We start from the raw sequence: 26,665 nt of genomic DNA, 5'->3' as shown, positions 1-26,665 counted from the left end.
TAATACTAAGCAGAGAAAACGAATCTTGAGATTGGATATGATCTCTCCGTTTACCTGTTGTGATGCATCCGACAAACACGAGGCAAAATAGTAGGGCTGTGTAACCACCAAGCCCCCTATTAGTCACCTGTCGCAAGCGGCTGATGACAGCCTCTGATGCTCCTCAAGAGGCATGCATCATCTCATCAACTCACAGAACCTTTCATCTGACCTGTCACTACCGGTCACTTGATAGTCTGACATTTTGAGCCTCCAAGTGGTATAAATTCTGGGGCTCCTTCCAACACCTCTCCTTGTCCAGAACCCACAATCATGTCAAAAATGGCAGAAGTCGCAGATTCCAAGGAACTTCCTCTTGTCAAAGGCGATTACCGTCCCGCAGGACCCGACGAGCTACGAGCTCCGTGCCCCGTTCTCAACTCTCTCGCAAACCACGGGATCATCGCACGCAATGGCCGCAACATCACCGCCGCAGAGTTAAAAGCCGCTCTACGCTACCTGGGAATGGGTATCGATGTCACCGCAATACTCGTCAACGGCGCGTTCAAGGTTCACTCTGATGACCCGAAGAAAGGGGCCCGGCTTGGACTACGAGATAAAGACCAAGTCAACGAAGACGGCGTACCCGTGCTGAACCTCGACCAGGTCGGCCGACCTCACGCCGTGGAGCACGATGTCTCTATAACCCGACAGGACCGCGCCCTGGGCGACTGCATGCATGTGGATCCAGACCTTCTGGAGCGATTCCTCGCTGCTCCAAAAACAGAGAGGGGTTTCAGCGCGTCGGCTTTCGGTAAGTATCGCAAGGCTCGACACGACGAGCAGAAAAGAGACAACCCGGCCTTGGAGTTCAATAGGATCAACCACTTCAGTGGATGTGCGGAGCTGGGAGCGGTTCAGTGTATATTTGGTCGGGGCTTCCCGTATCGTGTACCGGAGGAGTACATACAAGTGCTGTTTGGTGAGGAGCGTTTACCCATCGAGGAGGGATGGAAGCCAAGACGATTACCGCTGTTGTTGCCCGAGCTTGCGCCGGTGATTCTGAGGATTTCACATTTTGCGTCGCCTTTTTGAGGTTACTATTGATTAGAATAAGCGGTTTGCAAGATTGAGCATCTGAGCGTAGTTATGCTGCGTAGCGCTTGGTCGTATCGTGCAATGAAGATTTAGCCTTTGCAGTCTGTTGCATCAATGAATCCAGCCGCTAATAGATTTAATTCCCGGGAGTTTTTCCTTTTTCCCGTCAGACATGTCCTGCGCTGATCAGTTTCATTACTGGTGCATGCGGCATGACCTGGTGCATCGGATGAAGTCGTTACTTTAATGGAATCCATTTTCTTCGATCTGTTGCAAAGTCGCTTGACCTCAGCCACTTACCGGAACTTGCATGCCTTGCTCAAGAGTAGCTCCAGTAGCTCAACCTACGGAGTAGTGCTCAGTTCATGCCAGTAGTAACAGGGCAGTAAGGTATGGGCTAGGGGTACTCGGGAACGATTCGGCTTCCCTGGGCCTGTCGGAAAGTACCTAGTGATGCGGGCCGCAGCAGAACAATCTAACGAAACTAAACTTTTAATCTCATAAAACTCGAGGTGGATCCTACAATATGGAGAAGAGCATTTGTCTGCTCCAATGTCCAGATATTTGACGTACTCCGTAGACTCTAGGGACGTACCTTGAGTAGACTGAAACAGTTTGCGCTCCGTAAAGTGCAACAGTAAATTACACGTCAAAGCTTAATCTATTTAGAGTGCGTATTTGCGGTACCGAGAGACAAGTGCATCCCCCACTTGAAACACCCTAGGCAAACTGCAAAAGACATGAAAGGAACTGAACTCTCAGGTCACAAATCAGAGACAAGGTATTTTAATTTGTATTGGACGTAAGTTACCGTCCCTGACTTTGCTCGTCGGTGTTTCATCAGTAGTGTAGGAAAACTATGTTCCAACCAGTGGTTACCAGTGGCTTGCGTAGTGTATACCGCTTCTGTTGTGATGTCTATCAATCTATCATTAGCAGGATTGATATTACCCAGGATGATCAACTTCATGACAGCAGCCTGCAGGTATTAGCGTGGTGATATATGCACAAATCCTTGTATGGCCATGCCGAGAGCACAGCCGCTATCAAAGCGATGCGGCCAAGACCGTAACGATACATTCCTCAGACATACCAGATGGTCCAGTCCGGCCGGTCGCAGCCATCACAGAGCTGACCCGATGGTCGGGACTGGTCATCCCTCGGCCGTTACCGCTACTGGTAGCTGTCCAAAGGTTTAGGAGCACCTACGCAGTACTTCTCTAAGGGAACATGGAACAGAATAATACACCAAGCTTACTCCGTACTGGATTTGTTCAAGTCTGGGATCTGGATTTGCTTCCGCAGATCCACAAAATCAACGCCCCCAGTGAGCGATTATTTAATTATTCGGTTCCGTCGTTATGTTAGCATTTATTTTGATTTTTGATAGGCAAAATCTCGCACTCCCCATCTAAACCTATTCCTGAACCAACCCGGTCCATCGCAATTTTCTCCTTAGTCTTACGACACTCCATTGCCATTTCTTCTCCGAATCTCCTTTCCAATTCTCTTTCTTCCCAAGACCTACCTACTCTTTTCTATACATCTGAGTACTGAGATTGGTTTTCTTATGCCTTTTCTTGCCTCTGGGGCCACCACAATTCTCGATTCAGTTCTGCCTGGTTGTCCTGCTCCACAATGTTCTTGGCTTTTATGACTGCTTGCCTTCTCCTGAACTACTACCTTCCGGTGACTCGAGGCTAACACTGGCTGGTTCTGGGAGTTGTTCTGCACCCATAACTTGCGCGCAGCTTCGGAGATTTGCAGTGACGGAATTCGTGCGGTAGATCTCTCGTGTGGCGGCGGATCGACGTCCTTTCAACTCAAACCCCTCCTCGAAGAACATTACCTTGTTTCTTCGTTCTCGGGCAGTCTCATCGACGGCTTATTTGGCCGCAGAGGTTTCTACGTGGACAGATAAACGCCCGCTGTCCTCCGGTTCCTGCCACAATGTATACTCCGGTGCTTCGGCGGTTGGCTTCGATGAAGTCCCGCATTCCGCTGATAAGCGGGCTTCATCTCAACTTTATCTCCGTGCACTACATCTACATCATCGCCATGACACTGATCACTTCCATTATGCTTTATCCAGGAAGTGATCTTGCCTATATTGACATCCTCTTCTTCTGTTCCGGCGCGGCAACTCAGAGCGGTCTCAATACGATAGATTTCAACAAGTTAAAAACGTACCAGCAGGTGATCCTCTACTTCAGTTCCATGCTCACGACACCGATTTTCATCCACTCCGTCCTCGTCTTCATCCGTCTGTATTGGTTCGAGAAGCGGTTTCAACACATCGTGCAGGATACTAGAGTGATGCGTTCTACCAGGACGAGAATGCGAACCTTGAGTCGCGATAAGGACGCAACTTCGCTGGGAAGGGAGGAAGCTGGTATTGGTTCTCGCCCGATTGTTGTGCTGCGCAATAACACCCAGGGATCCAATGAAAGAGGTCGCGAGGCGGCTGCTGGAACCCCCGAGTATGGATCGACTCCAGGCTCGCCTTCCCGATTTGATAGAGCGGACAGTTCGGAGGCTCAGACGGGTGGTCCGAATAGCACTGTAGGGCTCGGCTTGGGCAGCCTTCGGGTGCCGACACAGTTGGATCCTGAGCATCACATTGCTTTCCTGGAGAAACAACGGAAGAATAAAGGGGCATTGCGCATTCCCAGCCCTCGGGAGTACGACCGCGGCGGCGTCCCCGAGGTCCTGGAGGAAGCAGATGATGAAGGCAAGGATTCCAAGCGGACGCATAGCAGCGAATCTGACGACGAGAGCTCTCGGAATTCGGAGGAGTCCGACCAAGTTGGACCGCTGGAAGGGCCGCACATCACCATCAACGAACCGGACATACAGCAGACGAGAACCAGAAATTCGACGTTCCCACGTCTCGACACACGTCCCACTTTTCGGGACACGAAAGATCTGAACGATGCATCAGCCCTGGAGCGTTCAAGGTCACGACGCCCTACTCTTAGCAATCTTGTTCGCTCCTTGACCCACGAACGGGAGCGTACGACACTTCCATATCTCAGCTGGAACGCTACTGTTGCACGAAATTCCAACTTCGTTGATTTGACCGAAGAGCAGCGTGATGAGCTGGGAGGCATCGAATACCGAGCCTTGAAGACTCTGGCTGTTGTACTCACTTCTTATTATCTCTTTTTTCACATCCTGGGAATGGTCTGCCTCGTCGGTTGGATCATGACCACTCACTGGGGTCAGGTCGTTGAGCAAATCGGACAAGGTCGTCCTTGGTGGGGCATCTTCACCGCGGGATCTGCTTTCAACGATGTCGGCTTCACGCTGACCCCGGACTCCATGACCTCTTTCCAGACAGCTGTATTTCCTCTTCTCCTCATGACTTTCCTTATCATTATTGGCAACACCGGCTTTCCCTGTATGCTCCGGTTGATCATCTGGGTCCTGTCGCAAATTGTCCCACGCGAGAGCGCCGTTTGGGAGGAGCTCAAGTTTCTATTGGATCACCCTCGCCGATGCTTTACCTTACTCTTCCCGCGAAACGCGACCTGGTGGCTGTTCGCCATCCTCGTGGCGCTGAACGGCATTGACTTGATCTTCTTTATTATTCTCGACTTGGACGATCCGACTGTTACCTCTTTGTCACCGGGCATTCGGGTACTCGACGGCCTTTTCCAAGCAGCATCCACGCGGACTGCTGGATTTGGCGTGGTGAGCGTAGCGGACCTTCACCCTGCAATTCAGGTCTCCTATATGATTATGATGTATATTTCGGTTTTCCCCATCGCCATTTCCATGCGACGAACCAATGTCTACGAGGAGAAGAGTCTCGGCATTTATGCGGGTGGGGAGGACGAAGACGAACCACAGACCCCCCCAAGTTACATCGGGTTCCATTTAAGAAGGCAGCTGAGTTTTGACCTATGGTATGTCTTTCTCGGGCTGTTCATAATTGCCATCGTGGAGGGCAGCCGCCTACAGTCAAAGGCCGACTATGCTTTCCAGATGTGGGCAGTCCTCTTCGAGATTGTCTCCGCCTATGGTACCGTTGGCCTGTCATTCGGATATCCAGGCGTCAACACGTCTTTCAGTGGCCAGTTCAAGGTTTTGTCAAAGCTCATTATCATTGCAATGCAAATCCGTGGTCGACACCGTGGTCTCCCGTACGCCCTCGACCGTGCAATCTTGCTTCCATCGGAATCTCTCAAGGACAAGGATCTGCAGGATGCAGAGAGACGAATGCGTCGGCGGGTCTCCAACCTCAGCACCATGTCTGGGATGGACCGAACTCACTCGCAAGCGCGGGCAGAGAATGGTGTCGCAACAGGCGCCGAGGATAAGGACAGGGGTGCAGCGCAATGGACAAACGGGGACAATATCATCCGCCGGCACTCGACAATGCGGTCGCAAAAATCCCAGAGATCCCAGCGGTAGGAGTTTGTCATTTGAACGAGGGATAGATCAGTGCTATTTAATTGTATGGTTTGCCTGACACATTTCAGGTGTCTGGTGCCGTACTGTGGGGGTTGCACATACTACTCGAAGTCTTCACATATACATGAGGGATTTGTTTATTCAGCGTCTGTTATTTGGCGAGGACTTATTATTGGTGTTTTGATATCCTCACGGCGGGAGATCTTGTCATTAAATAGATATGGTTGACCACTTACCTTTATATATTAAGCAACACAGCTGGCTGTTCATAATCATGAATTGTTCCATATTAAAGCTCCGAGACATCAGTACACATTAATGAGGGCAAAAGTAGTATGTTACAAGGATCTGCCAGTCTTAGACAGCTGAAACAGAAATTGAGATCGTCCAAGGCTAGCGCAGGATTGTATATGAATAGTCGGTGGACCACTCCAGGCAGCACCCGTTGGACTGAATCTCAAGATATGACATCTGCAAAGGACTTTACTCGGCTTTCTATCTACGCTGTAATTTCTGCCTTTTGACTTTGAAATTGGCTGGCATGGAATGCCAAAATTTGCAAGTAGCACTGCATGATGCAAACGGTGCTCCGTACCTGTGTGTATTCCACAGTGGAACAAAATCCGAGGTGAGACATTTTCCGTTCCCAATTTCCCCATGAGGAGGGTGAAAGGGAGAGTAAAACACAATCAATATCTACTTAAGATTCGTTGGAATTACGACATGGAGTCCATACGGGATACTGTGGCTATGATTCTATAGCACGCTTCGTAGGAAATTTTTAATGTTGACTGGGTGCATTGCTTCCCAGAGACGGGCTTATTAGTCTTGGCGGAAGCTTCGCTTTCTTCTTGCCCTTGCCTCGCACCTGCCACCATACAGAATACTCGTACCTCGGTATTGATGAGCAGTCCGATGAACAACTGCTTTGTTAAGGTACTTTCTAGATAGGTAGTGACGCGTCTGGTTAGCTGCAGCCGACTTCTGGATTTGATGTCTTGCAAAAAGCAAGAATACACTGCTGTATGAAACTTACTTACCATGCCGGATAGGGAAGCCGTGTCTGTTTTGGGTCTAGCGTCAGGGACACCACACAGTGCATACATTGCATGTTTCAGACGGTACCTACGTCTGGTGGACACTTTTGGCTCTGTGTACGGAACTACACCTTAGTTGGTTGATATAAGATTGAAAAGAAAACATGAAAATGATCCCTGAAAAACTTTAATATTGGGCCAAAGCGTGCAATACTGCTTGACTCGATCCTAGATCACAGATTGTGCAATGTAGCACATCTCGTGCTGCTGCATGCAGCCGTGCATGCCGGCTTCCTAATTTGGATATGATCGGTGGCAGCTTCCCAAGTTGTGCATGACGGCATCCCTCGCTTCCTCGCAGCGTCTTTCGTGACACTCCACCTCTTTCCGTAGCAAACTCCATTCATCATCGACTACCCAGCTCGGCGCTGTTCAGATTCAATTACTGGTATCCGTTGCCTTTGTCTTCCGCTGAATCGTGTATACTCGCAATAAAACCCGCAGCATATGGCTGAAAAGCCGTACAGCGGCGCCGCCGACGACTACAGTCGATATGGCGGCGTCTCAACGCAGGTCGCCCATTTCGGAATGGATGAGCACCAAACGTCGAAGCCTGCTTCATTCGGCGTTCAAGATAATGCATCGTCTGAGGCCGCCAAGCCGTGGTGGAATCCTCACGGGTGGTCGCTGCGCGCGAAGCTCATTGCGGGTGCGGTGATTGTCGTGGTTCTTATCGGTGCTATTGTCGGGGCCGTAGAGGGAACGAGGGCCAATCGGTATCCCGAGTATTCAAGGCTTGACTACAGATTGCTGGATACGTACTCGGGGCCAACGTTTCTAGACAAGTTCAATTATTTCTCGGATAAGGATCCCACGAATGGATTCGTGCAGTAAGTGCTCCCTTCGGTCTTTTACCTTGGAGAGCTAGGATTGATCTTTGGGCAGATATGTGGATAGGATCACATCTGGAAAGCTGAATTTGACCTATGCCACGGAATCATCCGTCATTCTAAGAGTGGACACATCTAAAGAGTCTCCCAGCAATGGCAGACGGTCTGTTCGACTGGAGTCCAAGAAGTCTTACGACACTGGTCTCTTCATCTTTGATATCGTCCATACGCCTTATGGCTGCGGGACATGGCCTGCTCTGTGGCTCAGTGATACGTACAATTGGCCACTGAACGGCGAGATTGATGTTGTGGAGGCGAACAACGGAGGCACCGAAGGGAATGCAGTCACTCTGCATACGACCCCCGGCTGTGATATGAAGGCCAAACGGAAGCAGACGGGGCATGCACTGTACCATCAGTGTGACAATAGCACTCATGGCAATGCGGGCTGTGGCGTCCAAGCTCCACCTGCCTCTTATGGCCCCGAGTTCAATGACAACGGGGGAGGTGTAAGTCTTTTGTCCAGGGCAGTTTCCTCTCAACATGCTAAAAAAAATGTCAGGTTTATGCTCTGGAGCTCCGCACTTCTGGCATCCGAACGTGGTTTTTCCCCCGAGGTTCGATACCGAACGACGTTTCAGATAACATCCCGGATCCATCAACCTGGGGAACTGCCTTGGCCGACTTTCCCAATACAAACTGCGATATTGCGTCCCATTTCAGCAACCAGAGTATCATTGCCAATATCGATCTCTGTGGCCAGCTGGGCGCACAGCCTCAGTTCTACACCCAGTTATACAATTGTCCGGGGACGTGTAGCAGTTTTGTCGCACGCAATCCTGAGAATCTTACCGAGGCTTATTGGGAGTTTAAGAGTTTCAAGGTCTATCAGGCTCAGTAGTGTGGCGCTTCCTGCATTTTTTTTTGGCGTCTGAGATAACGATTGGTGATGATTTGGCTCTATGCAGTTTATGTCTCTTTTTATGAACAAATGGCGTTCATTCAGGCGTTGGGTAGCCACTTAATTCCCTGTTAGGCGAGTCAATGGATTGTATAGATTGTTTTGAAATGCGTTTGACTATTGGGTTCCTTACAATATCATGACAAGTCCTATGCTACCTATTCTTTAAGCTCAAGATATTTGCTAGATATTGTTGACGTATTAATAATGGTGTAAGTGAGATCATCAGCTGCGATAGTGCTATTTGAGATCTGTCTTGGACTGATGCAGTCTGCAGGGATTTGCACGCAATCCCTTCAAGTCGAGAGAACTCATGTCTACTGTAGCCCGATAGCATACAAAGAATGACTGCGCACCCCTGAAACTGCTGCGGTAGACTGGAGATTTGCGTGGGATCATATTGACGTCTACAGGTCACTTGGATTTGTCCATTGATAGTTTCTCTAGCCATCATATCCATGGCGATGACTAGTAAATACACCGGGATCAAAATCACGGAGCATGGGTCTTGATCTTGAATGAATACGAAGGAGCCATATCATTCTTGACGGGGTAGAGATCCCCTCCTTCAAGCTTCATATCCCGGGCATAGTACTCGACGTTTACCTCCTCGCGGGAGATGTCCATCGCGACGAATCCATTAGCCGCAGACTGCGAGTTCGCACCCAGCCACTTGGTGTACGGGCCCAGCGGCACTCCGTAGTTACAGTCTCCAGCCTGCGGATACCCCGCACCGCCGGCAAGGATAAAGTTCGTGTTGTTGTTGTAGACATGCGCGAGACAGTGGTAGTGGCCGTTCGTTGAGGACGACGCCGCCCGTGCCTCTCGACGACGGCGATCAGAGGCGCGACGTCGGTGTTGTTCGTCGCTGCGGACATGTACCCGTGGTGAAGCTGGAGGAATTCCCCATTCGGCCTTGGAGGCCGCGAAGGCCTGCTCTCCAGGAAGGCGACCTGCGTGGGCCCGCTCGGCGTGGCATTGCTTTGTGTACGAGTTTTGGTAGACGGATGTGCTGGCCTGGTACTTCTCGATGAAGCAGTCTGAGTCGACGACTACGAACGTCGCGGTCCAGTCTGCAGCGTGGAGGTCGTAGGTGTAGTATGGCTGGCCCTGTGGTGCCGAAGTACCAGCGGGAGTCGTAGACGGGCGCGACCTTTGTCTCGAAGTCTACGCCACTTTGGCCCTTGACGGCATCGTGATTCCCTAGGCATTGATACCAGGTGGCGGTGTCGAAGACGGCGCCGGGGTACATGTCTACCCGGGCTGCCTGGAAGCGGATGATGCCGCCAGTGGTGAAGTCGCATAGATGGTGATATAGACCATACCGCCGATGACACCAACAGTCATTTTGGTAGGGCCAGCGGAGGCGATGACACTCGGGGCCAGGCTCGCCAAAGCGAGAGTCATCTTCTTGAAGTTTGCCATGACGATGGATGCGAGAAGGCTGACAAAAGAGTATGAGTGGCGCTGATGTGTAGAATAACTGTGCGACGGTCGACTGCACTATAAGTACCTTTCACATCATGGAGCGTTGAGCAATCGAACGACATTCACGAGGCCCCCTGCGGGAACTAGGCAACGTTGCTATCATCGCAATAGTTTCCCGGAGCTCATCCCATTTAGAATTTGATGAGATGCTGAGTGCGAATAGTGAAATGATCTCCCCCCTGTTGTGGGAGTAGTTAAGCTTCGACGGCCACAGCCAGTGCCAAACCCAGGCAGTCCAATGAGCTTGGCCCAGCTTAGAACGTGGTCGAAGAACTTTGTTGCCTGTTGGTGTACAAGAGTGTGTTACTTCAGGAACCGAGGTGCGGGAAATAGTGCCGGGTTGAAAAAAAGCTTGATCTTGGAGACAGGAGGGTCGGGGTAAGACTGGCGCAATATTGTGCTTTGACTGCTCGAGTGGTTCCTTGATTAATACTATCTCACCATGTGATTCGACGGGAAGGGTAAAGTAAAAGGCTAGACTTGGAGATTGGAGGTTTGAGATTCGTGTATGCCTTGCTATTAATGTTCACTTTCCCGTCGGGCCTTGAGGATTGCCATCTCAGCTAGATGATAGAGGTCGCCCATAAACTCTTCCACAAGACGGACCTGGGCGGTAAATGTGGTTGGCGTCTGCTTCCATATATGCTTCCCAATATGTTCAAGTACTACTCTCATCAAAGATAAGTCAGTATCGCTTCGGTCCTCCAGAGGACTCATGAGGATATTCGAGAAAAGGTGGATGGCAGATGTGGAGAGTTCTGGTAAGCAAAACCTGTCAGGGATATCAGTATCGGGAACATTTCTCCAAACATATGGCTGGTCGCTTACAAGAGAAATTGTCCCTCGCTTTGTGGATCCGTTTCCAGGAACTTTCGTAACACAGACCGACTGGCTGCTACGCTGAGGGCAAGACTCGAGCCCGCCACGCGGGTGTCCTGGTTCTGAACCCAGGCAGTGCACCGGCTGCTTGTCTGATGGATTGCAGCCATGCAGTAGTGGTACTGCATTTCAAAAAGGAAATCGGCCATGCGATTTTCGTTCTGTGTAGGTCGGCCCGAGAACGTGGGCACCGAGGACCGCCATTCGTCCAAGGCGATGTCCAGGCTGCGGATGGTAGCTAGGAGATCCGCATCGCTTTGGCGTTGAGCGGAGAAAGAGTATAGGCCATGATAGACCTTCGACTGGACTAGAGACAGGCGAATGAGGGTGAGAAACATAGTGTGGTTGTGTTGATGACAGAAAGGCTGCAAGCTTTCCAGCGGGCCAGTCACCGTCTGCATTCGAGGAAGCGTTAGATCGCAATTCGTCTCGTCGATAAAGGGTTGAAGGCCTGTGCGCAAGCTGAATATCTTGTCGAGGGTGAAACAGATCCAAAAAAGATTCCTGACGTGCATCTTTGCACCCAGAGTACCGCCCTCTATATCCTCGGGGTAGACGTTGCCTTTAAGGTGAAAGACGAAGCGTGTGGCCATGGACAACATAAGCTCTATACTGAGCATATCTCCAGATGTGGCCTGACAGCAGAGGCACTTTTCCTCAAAATGTTAGCCGTGTATAATTATCGGAATGCCCATACACAGGTGAGTGATTGAAGTAGAACGATGGTCTTACCAGCATGGTCAGTGCCTGCAACCCGTCCAATGTTACTGACTCGTTGAGCATCTCTGGGAATAGATCTTGAGCCTCGCGGGCATATTCATCGGCAGTCACGATTTTGTCAACATGCGGTTGACCAGCAAAGAATGAACTCAGGGCCATAAAGGCAAATATACATACCCTGGCGCTGAAAAGCCCAGGCGAGATGTCTGACAATTCCTTCTCGTAGGCCGCTCGGATAGTGTACTCAAAACATGTTCGGTTAACAAGAGGCAAGAACTGGCCGCAAACTGACTTTTGAAAAGCCTCTATCTGTTCGAAAAGAAGCGATTTATCCGGCAGCGATAATCGTCGGTCGCCCTCGGTACATTTCTTAGTTAACCGCGGCCAGGTGATAGGCCTCATGCTGCAATATCGGTCTAGAGATCCGTCCTCGCCGGTACGGGCTCGAATCCATTCCAACCCGCTTGGAGAGAAGAAAGGCAAGCCATTGAATGCACAAATATTCCCGAGAGTCTGTCCAGCAAGGCATATATCGGTCCCGAAACCTTGGGGCACTACAGCCTGGGGACCGCACTCTGGAAAGGGTACTTCAGGCAGAGTTCTTCTTTCTTTGATCCATGCAATGGGCAATGTTAGAACAATCAAGAACACTCAACGTTGGGGTAGATATGAGTCGTGTTTAATACAGACATACCGTGTCTCATATGTTTACTTGAATGTGGGGAAGGTGAACTGCTGCTGGAAAATCGAGTCAATAAGGATCACTGTCGATGTAACGTAACGATCAGGTATGAATATAAAGGGATATAAGAAAAGCCAGAGGTTCATACTTATCACTTCGAGTTTGGCGTAAGCATGAGCGCGAGGAATCTCGGTCGCGCGTGAAGGTACAGGGGATGTTATGATGGTAGCACCAGTCACACTGGGGCGTTGCGCGGTCACATTTGATCTAGATGAAAAATAAGATACCAGATCCCACTGATTAGAAGAATATCTAGACTATTCAACCCGTAGTCTGGGGCAGACCTTCTTGATGCTGCAGGAGTCGCAAGCATATGTACGTCGGGTACGGCGTGGGCGGTTCGCGCCATCATTGCCATTCAACCTTTGAATGGGCATCGCCCTTGCAGGATGATCCATATTGCTTCGACCAGTAATTATATGCCAGGGGTATGGTCACACTCAATCTAAGCAGGACAAGTACCCGCAATGATGCTACTACCTCTGTCACTCTTCGACCAGTGGAAAACAGCCGCATCTGGGAAGTGTGTTGGTTTCCTCCTCAGCCAAGTTCTTCACAAGCTTGAAGAATCAGCAAGGTCCGATTACTCAATAGCGATGGTTTATTTAGCGCACTTACAGATTGAGGTGCTTCCATCGCTCAGCTCAGTCCGCCGGCAAGACGAGGAAGCGGAACCCGCTTAATCATCGGCTTTTGAGATAACTAGGTAACTAGATGATCGACTGATCTGACAGTAGTGTGTGAACAGTGTGGGTCATAGATTAGCAACGTGCGTATTCCCGAGCATCCAGAAGAGATGCTGGACAGTTCTAGGCGCCGGGACTCGGAGAAGACCTAAATTTTGTCCCGACTGCCGAGCCATCTATTGGTTGATGATTACCGACCCCAAAAGCTGCGTCTTTATGCTCATTCTCCAGTTGGTGTCCGGGGTTAGTTATCGTGGAAACGCGCTGAGTCAGCGGAGTTGTGGCAGCGGTATATCCTCATCCAACTACTTTGTGTACTCGACTGCCAGACCAACGTGCAAGTTGCAAAATCTATCAAGCAATAGTACATCCTTAAACCTTGGGTGTTCTGGAGTCCAATTGGAAACTGCGCCTCTCGGTCCCGGTGCTCGATATCTCCGATTTGACCTACAATTGGGCCCGAAATGGATGCAAGACGGACTATCACCCTTGCGGTGCCACCTGTGTATCCGCGGGATGTCTTCATATTCCTAATTCTCGGAGAAAATGAAGGTGTGAATGTCCGTTGGACTTGTCGGAATGGTAGCTTCCGGACGAAGAACGGCGAACGGCCGTGACATTATAATAATAATAGTCAACTGCACCCCCGCTCAAGGCCTGGGAGATTGATATTCGACAAGGAATTGAAATAGAGCTACTGGCTAGTTGATCGGTTCTGATTGCAATCGATACTTTCCTCCTATTCCTTCACCTTCATGGGTGTATCAGCGGCCAAGCACGACTGTATCATGAGCGCCAACAGTCAGGACAAGTACTTACTTGAAGATCCTAGATCTCAAGATGAGGAAACCACTTACGAATCTACGGTCAGATCACCCATGGACCTTATCAGACCAGATGAGACAGAGAACCTGAGGCGGATTGCCACCCAGCAGTCGGAGAAGTCGCGCAGACGGTTAGAGGCAGGCGCCCCAGATGTGCATACCACGCCCGCTGTAGCGGAGGATGACCCTGCGTTGGATCCGCAGTCAGTGGAATTCAATCTGGAAAAGTGGCTCAGAACTATTGTGGCAGACGCCAAAGGGAGAGGTCTTTCGCCTCCACAGGCCGGGATTGTCTTCAAACAATTGAATGTCTCGGGGTCTGGGGCCGCCCTTCAGCTACAGGACACGGTTGGTTCGACCTTGGCGTTGCCCTTGCGACTTCAGGAACTGCTTCGCCAGAGGCATTCTCCATCTCGACTGATCCTCAAGTCCTTCAATGGCCTGATGAAGAGTGGCGAGCTGTTGCTGGTGCTTGGGCGTCCAGGAGCAGGTTGCAGCACCTTCCTCAAGACACTCTGCGGCGAGACTCATGGACTTGACGTTGATCCGACAACTGTTTTACATTACAACGGTACCAATGTCTTCTGTACTATTCCCTGCTCTAATTCCTCCTCACTAACGGGGCTTCGAAGGCGTCTCTCAAGCACGCATGATGAAAGAGTTCAGAGGCGAAATTGTCTATAACCAGGAGGTAAGCCTGCAGGAATCGTGCTCGCACATGCGCTTGCGCTGACCTCAACTGTTCTTCCTTGCAGGTAGATAAGCACTTCCCCCATCTTACTGTGGGACAAACACTCGAGTTTGCAGCCGCCGCTCGCACTCCCTCGCACCGATTCCGCGATATGTCCCGGGACGAGCATGCCAAGTACGCAGCACAGGTGATCATGGCTGTATTTGGCCTGAGCCATACCTATAACACGAAAGTTGGAAATGACTTTGTTCGTGGAATCTCCGGAGGGGAACGCAAACGAGTTTCGATAGGTATGTTGCAGCCCGTTCCGTTTCCGTCCCCAGAGCCATCCGCTAGTGTGCTGACTTTCGAGTGAAGCGGAAATGGCTCTCGCTGCTACGCCTCTCGCAGCTTGGGATAATTCCACTCGTGGACTGGACTCGGCCACCGCTCTCAAGTTCATTGAATCTCTCCGAGTACTGGCCGACCTGGCTGGAACTGCGCATGCCGTGGCAATCTACCAGGCCAGTCAAAGTATATATGACCTCTTTGACAATGTCACTGTCCTCTATGAAGGGCGTCAAATCTTCTTCGGGCCAACATCCACCGCAAAGGGCTTTTTCGAACGTCAAGGCTGGGAATGCCCTCCTCGACAAACGACAGGCGACTTTCTCACCTCAATCACGAATCCGCAGGAGCGACGCGCCCGCGCTGGTATGGAGAAAATCGTTCCCCATACACCAGAGGATTTTGAGACGTACTGGCTCCAGTCGCCAGACTATCAACGTCTACAGGAGCAAATTGAGGAATTTGAAACTTTACATCCCCCAGGCGACGATGAGAAAGCTGCCGCTCACTTTCGAAAGAGGAAGCAGGACGTGCAGTCCAAAAACAGCCGGCCAGGATCCCCGTACCTGATCAGCGTACCAATGCAGATCAAGTTGAACACGCGACGAGCATACCAACGATTGTGGAACGACATCTCCTCGACCCTATCAACGGTGATTGGTAACATTGTCATGGCTCTCATTATCGGTTCCGTTTTTTATGGGTCCCCCGACACTACAGCAGGCTTGTCATCACGGGGCGCAACGTTGTTCTTCGCAGTCTTACTGAATGCATTGACAGCGATGTCGGAAATAAACAGTCTGTATTCCCAACGCCCAATTGTTGAGAAGCACGTGTCCTACGCATTTTATCATCCTTCAACGGAGGCAATCGCCGGAGTGATCAGTGACATTCCAGTTAAATTTATCCTTGCTGTGGTCTTCAACATCATCCTATACTTTCTAGCGAACCTTCGCAGGGAGGCATCACAGTTCTTCATCTACTTCTTAATCACCTTCATCATCATGTTCGTCATGAGTGCGGTTTTCCGGACCATGGCTGCGGTGACAAAAACAGCCTCACAGGCAATAGGTCTGGCCGGCGTGTTGATCCTTGCGCTGATTGTCTACACGGGCTATGTCCTTCCAGTGCCCTCAATGCATCCTTGGTTCGAATGGATCCATTATATCAATCCAATCTACTATGCCTTTGAGATCCTGGTTGCAAATGAGTTCCATGGCCGTGATTTCCCATGCGCCAGCTTTGTGCCAGCTTACGCAGACCTCTCTGGTGACAGCTTCTCTTGTTCTACTTCTGGCTCTGTAGCCGGCCAGACCACTGTGAGTGGTGACCGCTATATCTTCTACAACTTCAAGTATAGCTACGATCACGTTTGGCGGAATTTTGGGATCCTGATTGCCTTTCTCATTGGCTTTATGACCATCTACTTTCTGGCTTCAGAGCTAAATTCGTCCACCACCAGTACTGCTGAGGCATTGGTCTTCCGGCGTAATCATCAGCCCGAGCACATGGGTGCAGAAAATGTCAAATCCACTTCCGACGAAGAGAGTGGCATCGAAATGGGTTCTGTTAAACCTGAGCATGAGACAACCACGGGTGAACTGACTCTGCCACCACAGCAAGATATATTCACGTGGCGTGATGTTTGCTATGATATCGAGATCAAAGGGGAACCACGACGCCTTCTTGACCATGTTTCCGGCTGGGTTAAACCTGGCACTTTAACCGCATTGATGGGTGTAAGCGGAGCAGGTAAAACTACTCTGCTTGATGTCCTGGCCCACCGAACCAGTATGGGTGTCATTACTGGGGATATGTTCGTTAATGGGAAACCCTTGGACACGAGTTTCCAGAGAAAGACGGGATATGTCCAACAGCAAGATCTTCATCTTGAAACCGCTACTGTGCGGGAATCATTGCGTTTCAGTGCCCTACTGCGTCAACCGCCCACGGTCTCAATCCAGGAGAAATATGACTATGTTGAAGATGTGATTCGCCTGCTAAGGATGGAGGAATTTGCTGAAGCCATTGTTGGAGTTCCTGGTGAAGGATTGAACGTCGAACAGCGCAAGTTACTGACCATCGGCGTGGAACTTGCTGCAAAACCCAAGCTACTTCTTTTCCTCGACGAGCCGACAAGGTAAGCGGGTGATGGCGTCTCATACTTCAATGGATTTGTCTGAGCTAATGTTTGAATTAGTGGTCTGGATTCGCAGAGTTCATGGGCTATTTGCTCATTCCTGCGTAGGTTAGCTGATAGCGGGCAAGCCATTCTCTGTACCATCCACCAGCCAAGCGCTATTCTCTTTCAGGAGTTCGATCAGCTACTGTTTCTTGCAAAAGGTGGAAAGACTGTCTACTTCGGTCCTGTGGGGGCCAATTCCCGCACTCTACTTGACTACTTCGAGTCAAACGGCGGGCGGAAATGCGGCGAATTAGAGAACCCTGCGGAGTACATGATCGAAGTCGTCAACGCCAGGACCAATGACAAAGGACAAGATTGGTTTGATGTCTGGAATCAGAGCCCTGAGAGCCGCGCGGTCCAGGAAGAGATTGACCGCATTCACGAAGAAAGGAAATCCACGCATCCAGAGGACGATGATCAGGCGCACACCGAATTTGCGATGCCCTTCTGGTTTCAGTTGTATGTCGTTTCGCGCCGTGTCTTCCAGCAGTACTGGCGAATGCCGGAATACATTGCCTCCAAATGGGGTCTGGCCATCGTGGCTGGCTTGTTCATCGGCTTCTCCTTCTTCGATGCCAAAACATCGCTCGCGGGCATGCAGACAGTCCTTTTCTCCTTGTTCATGGTCTGCTCTATCTTTGCATCTCTTGTTCAGCAGGTAAGACCCCCGATAAACACGTCCCACTGCGATACCATGATATTAACTGCCTTTTCTAGATCATGCCCCTATTTGTTACCCAACGATCATTGTACGAGGTGCGCGAACGACCCAGCAAGGCGTACTCGTGGAAGGCCTTCTTGATTGCCAATATCGTGGTGGAGCTCCCATATCAGATCGTCATGGGGATCCTCACCTTTGCCTGCTACTATTTCCCCGTTGTGGGCGCCAGTCAATCACCTGAGCGGCAGGGTCTGGTTCTTCTTTACTGCGTCCAATTCTATGTTTACGCCAGCACTTTTGCCCACATGGTGATTGCAGCAATCCCAGACACGCAGACCGCCAGCCCCGTTGTCGTCCTTCTGTTCTCAATGGCGCTGACATTCTGCGGCGTGATGCAACCCCCATCCGCCCTACCAGGTTTCTGGATCTTCATGTATCGCGTCTCGCCCTTTACCTACTGGATCGGAGGCATGGCCTCCACGCAGCTCCACGACAGGAACGTCGTCTGCTCAGCCACAGAACTCTCTGTCTTCGATCCCCCCGCAAATCAAACCTGCTACGAGTACATGGCAGAATATATGAAACTCGCCGGAGGCCAACTCCAAAACCCTGATGCTACCTCCGACTGCAAATTCTGCTCCTTGACCGTTGCAGACCAGTACCTTGCCGCGAGCGAGATCGAATGGTCCCAGCGCTGGCGGAACTTCGGGATAATCTGGGCTTATGTCGTGTTTAATATCTTCATGGCGACGGTCTTGTACTACCTTTTCCGGGTTAGGAAGTGGGATCTTGCGAGCATTAAGGCGAGATTCGGGAGGAAATGATACCTTCACCTTCACCTGGTTTTTTGACTCTCGTCGCTCATGTGGACGTGTTCTTTTGTTTACTGTATTTCTTTCTTTGCTACACTATCCCTGTTCATTAATCATTCTGACTTCTCTGTACTATTCAATCTGCGACATCGCCATAATCGCTTACAAGATAGACTTTAGTTTTTGCTAATCAATCTTCTCTTTATCTTTTTCTAACGGACAAGTAGTGACTCTGCGATCTCATATAAAATTCGTGGAACTACATCTCAAGGCTTAGTGGGAGACATCGATGCGATAGCTAATGAAAGTGGCATGTCTCCATGAATCCGGAGGGTAATTCGTTGGACTTAAACACTTGAATTGCATTCATTGAGTACATTCATTGAGTACTCCTACAGGGTATCAGATGTACATTGCATGGAAATCCGCGTAGATATTCAAGACATGAAGCTGAAGCCAGAAAAGAGAAAGCAATCGAAGATGGTAAAGTAAGCAAGAAACCCCGAAATCCAGTTGTATGAGTCATCATGACACCAACGCCAGAGTGCTAATGCGCATCGACAGGGTGCAAGTAATATCGTTATCGTTAAATGGTGCTATAGGTTCCGTAGCAGGCTGCCTTCGGCGAACGGGTTGGGCGGCGTGAGATCCAGCATTGGCTTGGAGGCGTTCCGGTCGCCGGTGGCCACGCCATGGCCGACTGGGCCGCTGCTTTGTGCTGCAATGAGCTGAGCGGAACGTGCGAGGAGGCTGTTTGCGAGGAATGGGCCCTCGGATGATTGCGTGTTCTCCACGGGAGTGACTGGGGACACAGGCGCGGTGTGCTGGTGTCGCTGGTTGCTGGTGCTGCGAATGGTGTTGGAGCGCTTGCGGGTCTGCGTTTCTGTAGTTGACGGTGGTTCGGCTGGCACGGGTGGGCGTCTCCACGTTGTCGATGGCGGGACGGGGATTGCTCCCACAGGCTCGGGTCCCGTGGCTGCGTCAATCAACGGGACGCCTGGTTCGACGGCAACGCCTCTCCCCTTGCGAGCATGTTGTGGAGGTTCTTGGTAAGCCGGAGTCAGGTCGACCAACGGTTTGCCTCTGTTCGCAGACAGAGACCGCTTGACAGCGCCAGCACCCATGTCCGGAGCCTGCGCCGAGGTCATCGTGTTCGACCGACTGGCTGGCTGGCTGACTGGACCGCGACGCGTGCTCATACTTCCGACCAGTCCGTGAGCAATGAACGGCTCTTCGTTGGCCCTCTTTTCCTTCTCTTCTCGTTCCTTCATAGCCTGTTGACGTTGCGTATATGTGCGACCCAGAAGTCCTGACGAGGCGAATGGGGAGCCGTCGGTAGGCTGCATGGCAGTGTCCGGTTCCGCCAGGGATTTCGGGAAAGACGATGGTGGCGGTCCACGCTCGCGCGAGCGTCTCGGTCGCGAGAAGATATCTTTGGTCTTGCTTGATTTGTGCTGGCCATCAGGCGAAGAATGCTGTGATGGCGCTCGCTCTTGCTCTGCAACAGAATCCAGGTCCACCAGGGGTTTGAACTGAGGTGGCTGACTCGACTTGGAATGAGAAGAGCCAATCCTCTGCTGGTGGAGGCTTTTGGCCTCCTCGTCATCTTCACTCTGGGCTGCGCCTTTTTTATGAACGAGATACCAGCTGCGCCATGTTTGCACTGCTTGATGCCACTGCTCGGCGACTGTCCTGTCATTGGTGGAGAAGAAGTGGACAAAATTCTCCGTCGATAGGAACATGCTCGACTTTTGCTGACTCTTGATTGCCTGACAGATCTTCTTTGGTGGATCAACGTTCTTTCTCAGAAAATCCGGCGTGGGAGAATAGATATCAAAATCGGAAAGATGACAGGCATTTGTTTGGTCCTTGCCATGTTCCTTCTTAGAAACAGTGACCTGCCCATCCGAACGAAGGGTGACAAAGCGCTTGTCCCACTTACGGGGCCGTTGTGAGTAGTAGATGTGCACTGTTACATCCGCGGGCGGCGCGATCGGTATATTCTGCGCTTCAAGCGGGCGCAAAGACTCGATGCTTGCCGCAGGAACAATAATCAATGCGTTCTCTCCATCATACGCCCACGAGTTCATGATATCCCTCACACATTCGTATCTGCGCAAGGGCCGCTCCAGCCCCAGCTGACCAAACGACTCCATCAAAATGAACTTGGGGGGATGGATCTCACTTGTCAGACACTCCGAGGCAGCAACTAGCAGATCTTGAACCCGTGTTGACGGCATGACGGGCATCTTGGCCGACATCCTCCCATATTGGATCAGAACGCTGCGCTTCCCTGAATTCACCGCAGAAACAGGCGCATCCACCCCAGTAAAGTGATTTCCTGCAGGAGGCTCTGGGGGCTTGACGGCGGACGACTCTGTGCTCGACATGTCCTTGGGTTTAGCAAGCTTCATTTTCTCCTTGAAAGATCGACGCTTCGGCTCAGAGGTTTCGTCCGACCTGTGATGCCGCCGCGAACCCTCCTGCACGTCATCGTGCCTGCGCCGACCCTCTGCGGTCCGGGGAGTCACTCTCCGATGATCCGAAACAGCTCGCGCGGGCCTTGTAGTTTCCCCTGTTAAGCGAGCCATCGCCTCCTGCCTGTGTCTCTCGCGCTCGGCTTCCGAGTCCTCAGTGGCCGCGGCGTCATCGCCGAACGGGTTCGTTGTGGTTTTCGTAGGTTCCGTCATGCTTCGAGCCATCGCTGGTACGTGCGCTGCTGTCACTGCAACGGTCTGATCCTCGGGAATGCGCAGCGGGTTGTGGCCGTTCAATTGCGTTTTATGCGTCGGAAGGGCTGGGGCCGCAGGCTGCACCGTCATGGCAGGGGCTGTCGGAGCGCGCTGGCGTCGGTATCGGGACATGCTTCGGTTGATTGAATCCGCCGTAGGTGTCGTCCCATGGTGGAGTCCAGTCGCAGGAGCGCTCGGGGGGCTGGGAACAGAAGGGATCGAGGTATGCAGCTGCTTGGGCTGCTTCTGTGTGGCTGCTCGTCGGACGGATCGATAGCGGGAGAACTTCAATGAGCCCTGGTCGTGGCCAGCCTGCATGCTGGTGGTCTGTGGTTCCATCGCCATGGCGATGGGCTTTCTAAGGCACGTTTCTTACACGGATCGTCTTGTAGGTGCGAATTGCATTGTTTGGCATCGACGCGCTTGTATTGAGAGTGTGACCAAGTGGCCAGGACAGTCGATCTCCCCAATGGACAGGCTCAGAACTGTGTTCGTTCTCAATGGTATCAGAAGTGCTGAAGGCCGTAGGTTGAGTTCCGAAGCCAGGCAAAAGTAAGGAGAATAATATCGAATTGGTTGGGAAGATGTCGAAGGGAGGAAGCGAGGGAAGGAAAAATGAGGAATGAGAGGGGGGAAAATGAGGCGAAACCGAAAATAACTCCGGCACAACAAACCCCTTGGATGCTGTAGAGATGTTTCACAAATGCTCAGGCATTCCCTGTCCTGTCAACTCAAGTCCTAGAAGCCCTAAAATAGACGAAGAGGGCTCGAAGCGAATCAGCGTGACAATAATATTTTATCACCGTCTAGATACGGAGTACACCGTAGATAGGATAGAGCACGAGACTCCGATGCCCAGGATTGCGGAGGGTCCGACGCTCTCTCTTTTGGGAGCGGAGATTAATTAATATAAGTTAGTTCCTGACAGTTGAATTACTGCGACCAGTCGCTTGGCGTCACTTCACTTTCATCAATGAAGGAGAGTATAGACAGATACTGCGACTTTAACTCCAAAAGAGATGCGTTCATCGAGGGGCATGACTATCTATACTATATGCAGAAATCCTGATTCAAGTGGGAAAGAATTCCCGGGCACAGCAGAGAGAAAAAGACGGCGAGTGGCTGGGAGGAACGAATCAGGCACTATTGATGTAAGATCCGGCGTCATCATCTTGGCAGCATTATTATTCTCAATTATTGTTTTGAACTCAATCTACGGAGAATATCCAAATCTAAATCTAGTGTCTATGAGATGGAACTACGTACTACTAATCGGAGATCGTCCTGGTACCTGACTCGCAGCCTCACAAGGCCGTATGGCAAGGATCTGAGAGGATGCGATGCGGATCGGCATACCCACAATCGGGTGATTGACATAGTGACAGAAGACACATCCTGCTATTTCAGTTCGCTCAAGTGTAGTTGAATTGGATCGATCCCTGGATTCAATTCAGAGGTTGGTTCGAGTCTCTGGTTGTTCATTTGACTCCGTGTCGTACAGCCCCGGCTGGGTTCCTGCATCGGTCATTCTGCCCCTGCGTCCGTCTTTGCATAGGGCGGGGGATCTATCTACTGTGCCTTGCGACGATGCCCATCATTACTTCGTTGCAATATAGTCTTTATTTTCTAGCAAAATCCTTATTAATCATCTCATATTAATCGTGGGATCCCGTCATGTCTCCTTGTCCTCGGGACAGATCAATCATTTCCTGTATGCTCCCAGGTGCTTCCGCCTACAATCCAGAATTAGTTCTAGCCATGGTCTGAGAGGCCACATACAGAGGTACTTACCACCATGCGACAAAGTCAGTCGTCTGAACATCAATGCCCAAATCCTTTAGCACCTTGGTTGAGAGATGAGTATCATAAGGCCTCTGTACAGATGCGTTTGGATCGTTTCCTTGCTTGTTCCTGACCATCCCTACCAGGGAAAGACCCAGTACCTCCGCAAGTTTCTCGCAGATTTCGTACTTGGTCATTCGATCTTCGGACGAGAAATGCAGGATCTTGGGGAGTTCAGGAATCCGTGACCGTTCCTTGAGATACTTGATGACAACGTCACGGCACACACGAGCTACATCCTCGGTGTTTGTCGGGTAGCGCTGCGCCCAGTCGTCCATCTTGATACCGGCGTTCTCATCCTGAGCCTTCCAGACCGCATCGATCAGAGTATTCACGGCGCTTTCGGAGTTACTCTGAGCAGTACCATACAGCACAGGCACACGGAGAACAATCCCTAACCCGGTATCCTTTGTGGCTTCTAGCACTGCGATTTCGCCGTCTCGCTTGAGCTGACCGTAGTAATTCGTCGGGAAGGGCTCTGCATCGACCTCGTAAGGAGCCTCCCCCTCCTTTCCGGAGAAGACATAATCGGTTGAGATGTAGACCAGCAACGCTTTCCGGGAAGAGGTCTCTTCTGCGAGGGTACGGGTGGCATCGACATTGACCCGACGAGCTTGCTCGGGATTCTTGTCACACAGATCGGGAGACCGGTTCGCGGCGCCTAAACAGAGGGGTCAGTATCAATTGCAGACGCAGTGAGTGTGCTTTCGGTTCATTATTCGCATACAATGGATGACAATCTGAGGTCTGGTTTGCAAGATCAGTCGTCAGCTCAAGAATAGAATACATCGGGGCATTGCCGATGAGTAGTAACGAAGAACATCAATGCAACGCAATAGCACTAACTTTGCTTCGTCCAACAATCTCTTGATATCCTCCGGTTTCTCCAGATCCGCCCTGAGAATCGTCGGCGGGGTAGCTCTAGAGTAGCCCTGACCGACAACAAAGCAGCCAGAATGCTTGAATGTATTGAAAACCTGACGGCCCAGCAAGCCGGTAGCTCCAGTAATCAAGACAGTAGTCGACATTTTGATTGTACTTTTGTTCAGTCAGTTGTGTGATTCGCAATTGGGTGCTGGATGCTTATTGAAATAGCAATTCCAGAGGGCCCCTCTGCCGTTACCGGTCTGCTGTGTCTATGCGCATGACGTAACGACCCTCATTATGTCCTGTTCCAGAAGACGCGCAGAAAGATCGACCCCGATACAATAATGACGAATTGCTCTTAAAGTTGAGAGTATAATTACTCGATCTATGAAAAGAATAGGAAAGACTATGCATATCCCTGAGCATCTGGTTGCTCTACTGAATCGTAAGACCTGGCCAGCAATTCGCCTCAAGCTCATACCTTGGAATGATCCAATCGTATAGGATATCAAACCGGTTGACTTATTGCAAAGGATAGCTTGGCCTCAACCTTGATAGCAATAAGAATTACATCCCTGTCGTGGGTTTATAACAGAAGACCCATGCTCCTGTGCCTATCTGCATGGTACTGCTCCGAGAAGCTTAACAATTTCTGCCTGTGCACGGTGCACCGCATACGACGAGTACCACTGAGGTATCTGTAATCTCCATGACAAGTCAGTCTTCCCAGCTTGACATCAATTGCCTACATGGCTGGTTCTCGACGGGCTCATTTCATGCGATTCTTCACTCTTACAGCTGTCAGCATATGTAATCACGTGATAGTCCAGTAATGTTCTTCTTGTTTCATGCGTCAGAGCGGGTAAGTCTCCGATGGTCACCGCCTTCGCCATGATGTAGGCAGTACGCCAACGGTGGGCCTTTTGGATCGCCGGGTCCTCGCCGATTTGAAACTTTTCGAATCTCCCATTGTCGGTCTCAGAGACAATGTCGAGTGCCAGAAACCTTTCAGTTGCCCTCCGGCGGGCTCGTGTTCCCAAGCCTCGCTGTTGGGTGCGCCCCGTCATCACCAACCGTGCTTCTGTGCTGGCCGCAAGATCTTTCAGTGTCAGCTCCGTTGTCGGAGGGAATGCGACAAGGGAAATCAAGTACACCACCAATGCCTACCCCGAACTCAAGCGCAACCCCAATTTCGCCGAGATAACGGAACGGGATGTCACGTACTTCAAGGAGCTGCTTGGCGCTCAATCGGCTGTGATTGATGGTGTGACAACAGATGCTACGGACGATCTCGAACCCTTCAATGCCGACTGGATGCGCAAATACCGCGGCCACACAAAGCTCGTCCTGAAGCCACATAACAAGGAGGAGGTTAGCCAGATTTTGAAATACTGCAATGAGAAGAAGCTGGCTGTTGTTCCCCAGGGGGTAACACCGGGTTGGTGGGAGGTTCCGTGCCTGTGTTTGACGAGATCGTCATCAATACTTCACGCATGAACAAGATTCGCTCTTTCGATGAGGCCTCTGGCGTGCTGGTCGTTGATGCGGGTGTCATCCTCGAGGTAGCCGATCAGTACCTCGCAGAACGCAACCACTTGTTCCCCTTGGATTTGGGTGCAAAGGGTTCGTGCCACGTCGGAGGAAACGTCGCAACCAACGCGGGAGGGCTCCGTCTGCTGCGTTACGGCAGTCTTCACGGCAATGTGCTTGGCCTTGAAGCGGTCCTGGCGGATGGTACTATCGTCGACTCCCTCTCCACTCTGAGAAAGAACAATACAGGCTATGATTTGAAGCAATTGTTCATCGGCTCTGAGGGTACTATCGGTATCGTCACTGGCGTCGCCATCTTGTGCCCCCCTCGGCCCAAGGCGGTCAATGTGGCCTACTTCGGGCTCGAAAGCTATGACCAGGTTCGCCAGGCTTACAAGGAGGCTAAGGGTCACCTTTCCGAGATCCTGTCCGCCTTTGAGCTGATGGACGGACGCAGCCAGAAACTCGTTCACGAGTCGACTGGCTCAAAGTACCCGCTGGAAGGGGAGTACCCTTTCTACTGCCTCGTCGAAACCAGTGGTTCCAATGCAGAGCATGACATGGAGAAGCTGGAAGGCTTCTTGGAGCATATCATGGGCGAGGGAATCGTCGCCGACGGTGTTCTGGCCCAAGATGAGACACAATTCCAGTCTATCTGGCGGTGGCGCGAAGGCATTACGGAAGCTCTGAGCCACCTGGGCGGTACTTACAAGTATGACGTCTCCATTCCTTTGCCTGAGCTGTACCAGCTTGTGGAAGACTGCCGTGAGCGCTTGACGAAGATGGGATTCGTGGGCGATGATGATTCGTTCCCGGTCCGAGCCGTCGTTGGCTATGGCCATATGGGCGACTCAAATCTCCACTTGAACATTTCTGTCAGGCAGTACAACAAGGAGGTTGAGAAGGCTATTGAGCCTTGGGTGTATGAGTGGATTCAGAAGCGCAACGGCAGCATCAGCGCCGAGCATGGATTGGGCCTCGCCAAGAAGGAGTTCATCGGGTACAGCCAGAATGACACCATGCTCAAGTTGATGAAGCAGCTGAAGACCTTGTACGATCCGGTAAGTCTAGTCCATTTTAACACATCCTTCGAGGTTACTAACAATGTTCTAGAATGGTATCATGAACCCTTACAAGTACATTTAGGCATCAAGCGCTTCCATGGCGTTAATAGTTTCTAGCGAGTACGAATTATTGAAAGTGTAGATAGATTTTAAATGACATTAACCGGCGAGACTGATGTCATTGACATCCTTCTAGAATATCAAGGATTCGAAAACCCCTGTAGATCTCTGTAC

At 51.0% G+C, this 26,665-nt stretch overlaps 9 protein-coding genes across 9 annotated transcripts; 5 read left to right on the top strand and 4 right to left on the bottom strand.

The window, feature by feature from the left end:
- The first annotated feature begins 104 nt into the window (after positions 1–104).
- P174DRAFT_438292 (putative peroxidase) lies at positions 105–1,254 on the top strand. Its single transcript, XM_024826504.1, has one exon. The coding sequence runs from the start codon at positions 322–324 to the stop codon at positions 1,072–1,074; it is 753 nt and encodes a 250-aa protein (XP_024685114.1). The 5' UTR covers positions 105–321; the 3' UTR covers positions 1,075–1,254.
- A 1,773-nt stretch (positions 1,255–3,027) lies between these two features.
- Positions 3,028–5,493, top strand: P174DRAFT_364434 (potassium ion transporter; the record flags this gene model as incomplete). The annotated part of the gene is made up of 1 exon (XM_024821990.1): positions 3,028–5,493. The coding sequence occupies one exon, from the start codon at positions 3,028–3,030 to the stop codon at positions 5,491–5,493; it is 2,466 nt and encodes an 821-aa protein (XP_024685113.1).
- Positions 5,494–7,037: 1,544 nt separating this feature from the next.
- Positions 7,038–8,321, top strand: P174DRAFT_383808 (glycoside hydrolase family 16 protein; the record flags this gene model as incomplete). Its single annotated transcript, XM_024823181.1, has 3 exons — positions 7,038–7,420; positions 7,476–7,929; positions 7,983–8,321. The coding sequence occupies 3 exons, from the start codon at positions 7,038–7,040 to the stop codon at positions 8,319–8,321; spliced, it is 1,176 nt and encodes a 391-aa protein (XP_024685112.1).
- Positions 8,322–8,873: 552 nt separating this feature from the next.
- P174DRAFT_428059 (uncharacterized protein) lies at positions 8,874–9,806 on the bottom strand (the record flags this gene model as incomplete). The annotated part of the gene is made up of 3 exons (XM_024825488.1): positions 8,874–9,491; positions 9,535–9,644; positions 9,707–9,806. 3 exons carry the CDS (start codon positions 9,804–9,806, stop codon positions 8,874–8,876), a joined length of 828 nt encoding a protein of 275 aa, XP_024685111.1.
- Positions 9,807–10,388: 582 nt separating this feature from the next.
- P174DRAFT_364126 (Zn(II)2Cys6 transcription factor) lies at positions 10,389–12,608 on the bottom strand (the record flags this gene model as incomplete). The annotated part of the gene is made up of 5 exons (XM_024821966.1): positions 10,389–10,641; positions 10,698–11,383; positions 11,481–12,072; positions 12,299–12,417; positions 12,495–12,608. 5 exons carry the CDS (start codon positions 12,606–12,608, stop codon positions 10,389–10,391), a joined length of 1,764 nt encoding a protein of 587 aa, XP_024685110.1.
- A 597-nt stretch (positions 12,609–13,205) lies between these two features.
- P174DRAFT_438286 (putative ABC multidrug transporter) lies at positions 13,206–18,617 on the top strand. The gene is made up of 6 exons (XM_024826503.1): positions 13,206–14,291; positions 14,353–14,411; positions 14,476–14,701; positions 14,769–16,878; positions 16,939–17,581; positions 17,641–18,617. Exons 1-6 carry the CDS (start codon positions 13,652–13,654, stop codon positions 18,406–18,408), a joined length of 4,446 nt encoding a protein of 1,481 aa, XP_024685109.1. The 5' UTR covers positions 13,206–13,651; the 3' UTR covers positions 18,409–18,617.
- Positions 18,618–18,992: 375 nt separating this feature from the next.
- On the bottom strand, positions 18,993–21,473 carry P174DRAFT_428056 (uncharacterized protein; the record flags this gene model as incomplete). The annotated part of the gene is made up of 1 exon (XM_024825487.1): positions 18,993–21,473. One exon carries the CDS (start codon positions 21,471–21,473, stop codon positions 18,993–18,995), a length of 2,481 nt encoding a protein of 826 aa, XP_024685108.1.
- Positions 21,474–22,771: 1,298 nt separating this feature from the next.
- On the bottom strand, positions 22,772–24,042 carry P174DRAFT_509710 (dTDP-4-dehydrorhamnose reductase family protein). Its single transcript, XM_024831601.1, has 4 exons — positions 23,817–24,042; positions 23,698–23,717; positions 22,920–23,631; positions 22,772–22,861 (listed from the first exon to the last, which is right to left on the bottom strand). The coding sequence occupies exons 1-4, from the start codon at positions 23,996–23,998 to the stop codon at positions 22,831–22,833; spliced, it is 945 nt and encodes a 314-aa protein (XP_024685107.1). The 5' UTR covers positions 23,999–24,042; the 3' UTR covers positions 22,772–22,830.
- Positions 24,043–24,732: 690 nt separating this feature from the next.
- On the top strand, positions 24,733–26,603 carry P174DRAFT_438283 (FAD-binding oxidoreductase). The gene is made up of 3 exons (XM_024826502.1): positions 24,733–25,265; positions 25,310–26,428; positions 26,481–26,603. Exons 1-3 carry the CDS (start codon positions 24,825–24,827, stop codon positions 26,511–26,513), a joined length of 1,593 nt encoding a protein of 530 aa, XP_024685106.1. The 5' UTR covers positions 24,733–24,824; the 3' UTR covers positions 26,514–26,603.
- The last annotated feature ends 62 nt before the right edge of the window (positions 26,604–26,665 follow it).

This window comes from Aspergillus novofumigatus (assembly GCF_002847465.1).
Source record: "Aspergillus novofumigatus IBT 16806 chromosome Unknown P174scaffold_2, whole genome shotgun sequence".
In the NCBI taxonomy this organism is placed as follows: domain Eukaryota; kingdom Fungi; phylum Ascomycota; class Eurotiomycetes; order Eurotiales; family Aspergillaceae; genus Aspergillus; species Aspergillus novofumigatus.
The sequence above is the reverse complement of the archived record's forward strand: the minus strand, read 5'-3'. Positions and strand labels throughout refer to the sequence as shown.

Bases quoted from the DNA above. Each gene is read 5' to 3' on its own strand.
- P174DRAFT_438292 (XM_024826504.1), top strand. From the start codon at position 322: ATGGCAGAAGTCGCAGATTCCAAGGAACTTCCTCTTGTCAAAGGCGAT.
- P174DRAFT_438286 (XM_024826503.1), top strand. From the start codon at position 13,652: ATGGGTGTATCAGCGGCCAAGCACGACTGTATCATGAGCGCCAACAGT. The intron at 14,702-14,768 runs GTATGTTGCAGC...TTTCGAGTGAAG, and splicing joins ACGCAAACGAGTTTCGATAG to CGGAAATGGCTCTCGCTGCT. The intron at 17,582-17,640 runs GTAAGACCCCCG...TGCCTTTTCTAG, and splicing joins TTGCATCTCTTGTTCAGCAG to ATCATGCCCCTATTTGTTAC.
- P174DRAFT_509710 (XM_024831601.1), bottom strand. From the start codon at position 23,998: ATGTCGACTACTGTCTTGATTACTGGAGCTACCGGCTTGCTGGGCCGT. The intron at 23,718-23,816 runs GTTAGTGCTATT...CTTGCAAACCAG, and splicing joins AGATTGTTGGACGAAGCAAA to ACCTCAGATTGTCATCCATT. The intron at 23,632-23,697 runs GTATGCGAATAA...CCCTCTGTTTAG, and splicing joins ACCTCAGATTGTCATCCATT to GCGCCGCGAACCGGTCTCCC.
- P174DRAFT_438283 (XM_024826502.1), top strand. From the start codon at position 24,825: ATGTCGAGTGCCAGAAACCTTTCAGTTGCCCTCCGGCGGGCTCGTGTT. The intron at 25,266-25,309 runs GTAACACCGGGT...GTGTTTGACGAG, and splicing joins TGGCTGTTGTTCCCCAGGGG to ATCGTCATCAATACTTCACG. The intron at 26,429-26,480 runs GTAAGTCTAGTC...ACAATGTTCTAG, and splicing joins TGAAGACCTTGTACGATCCG to AATGGTATCATGAACCCTTA.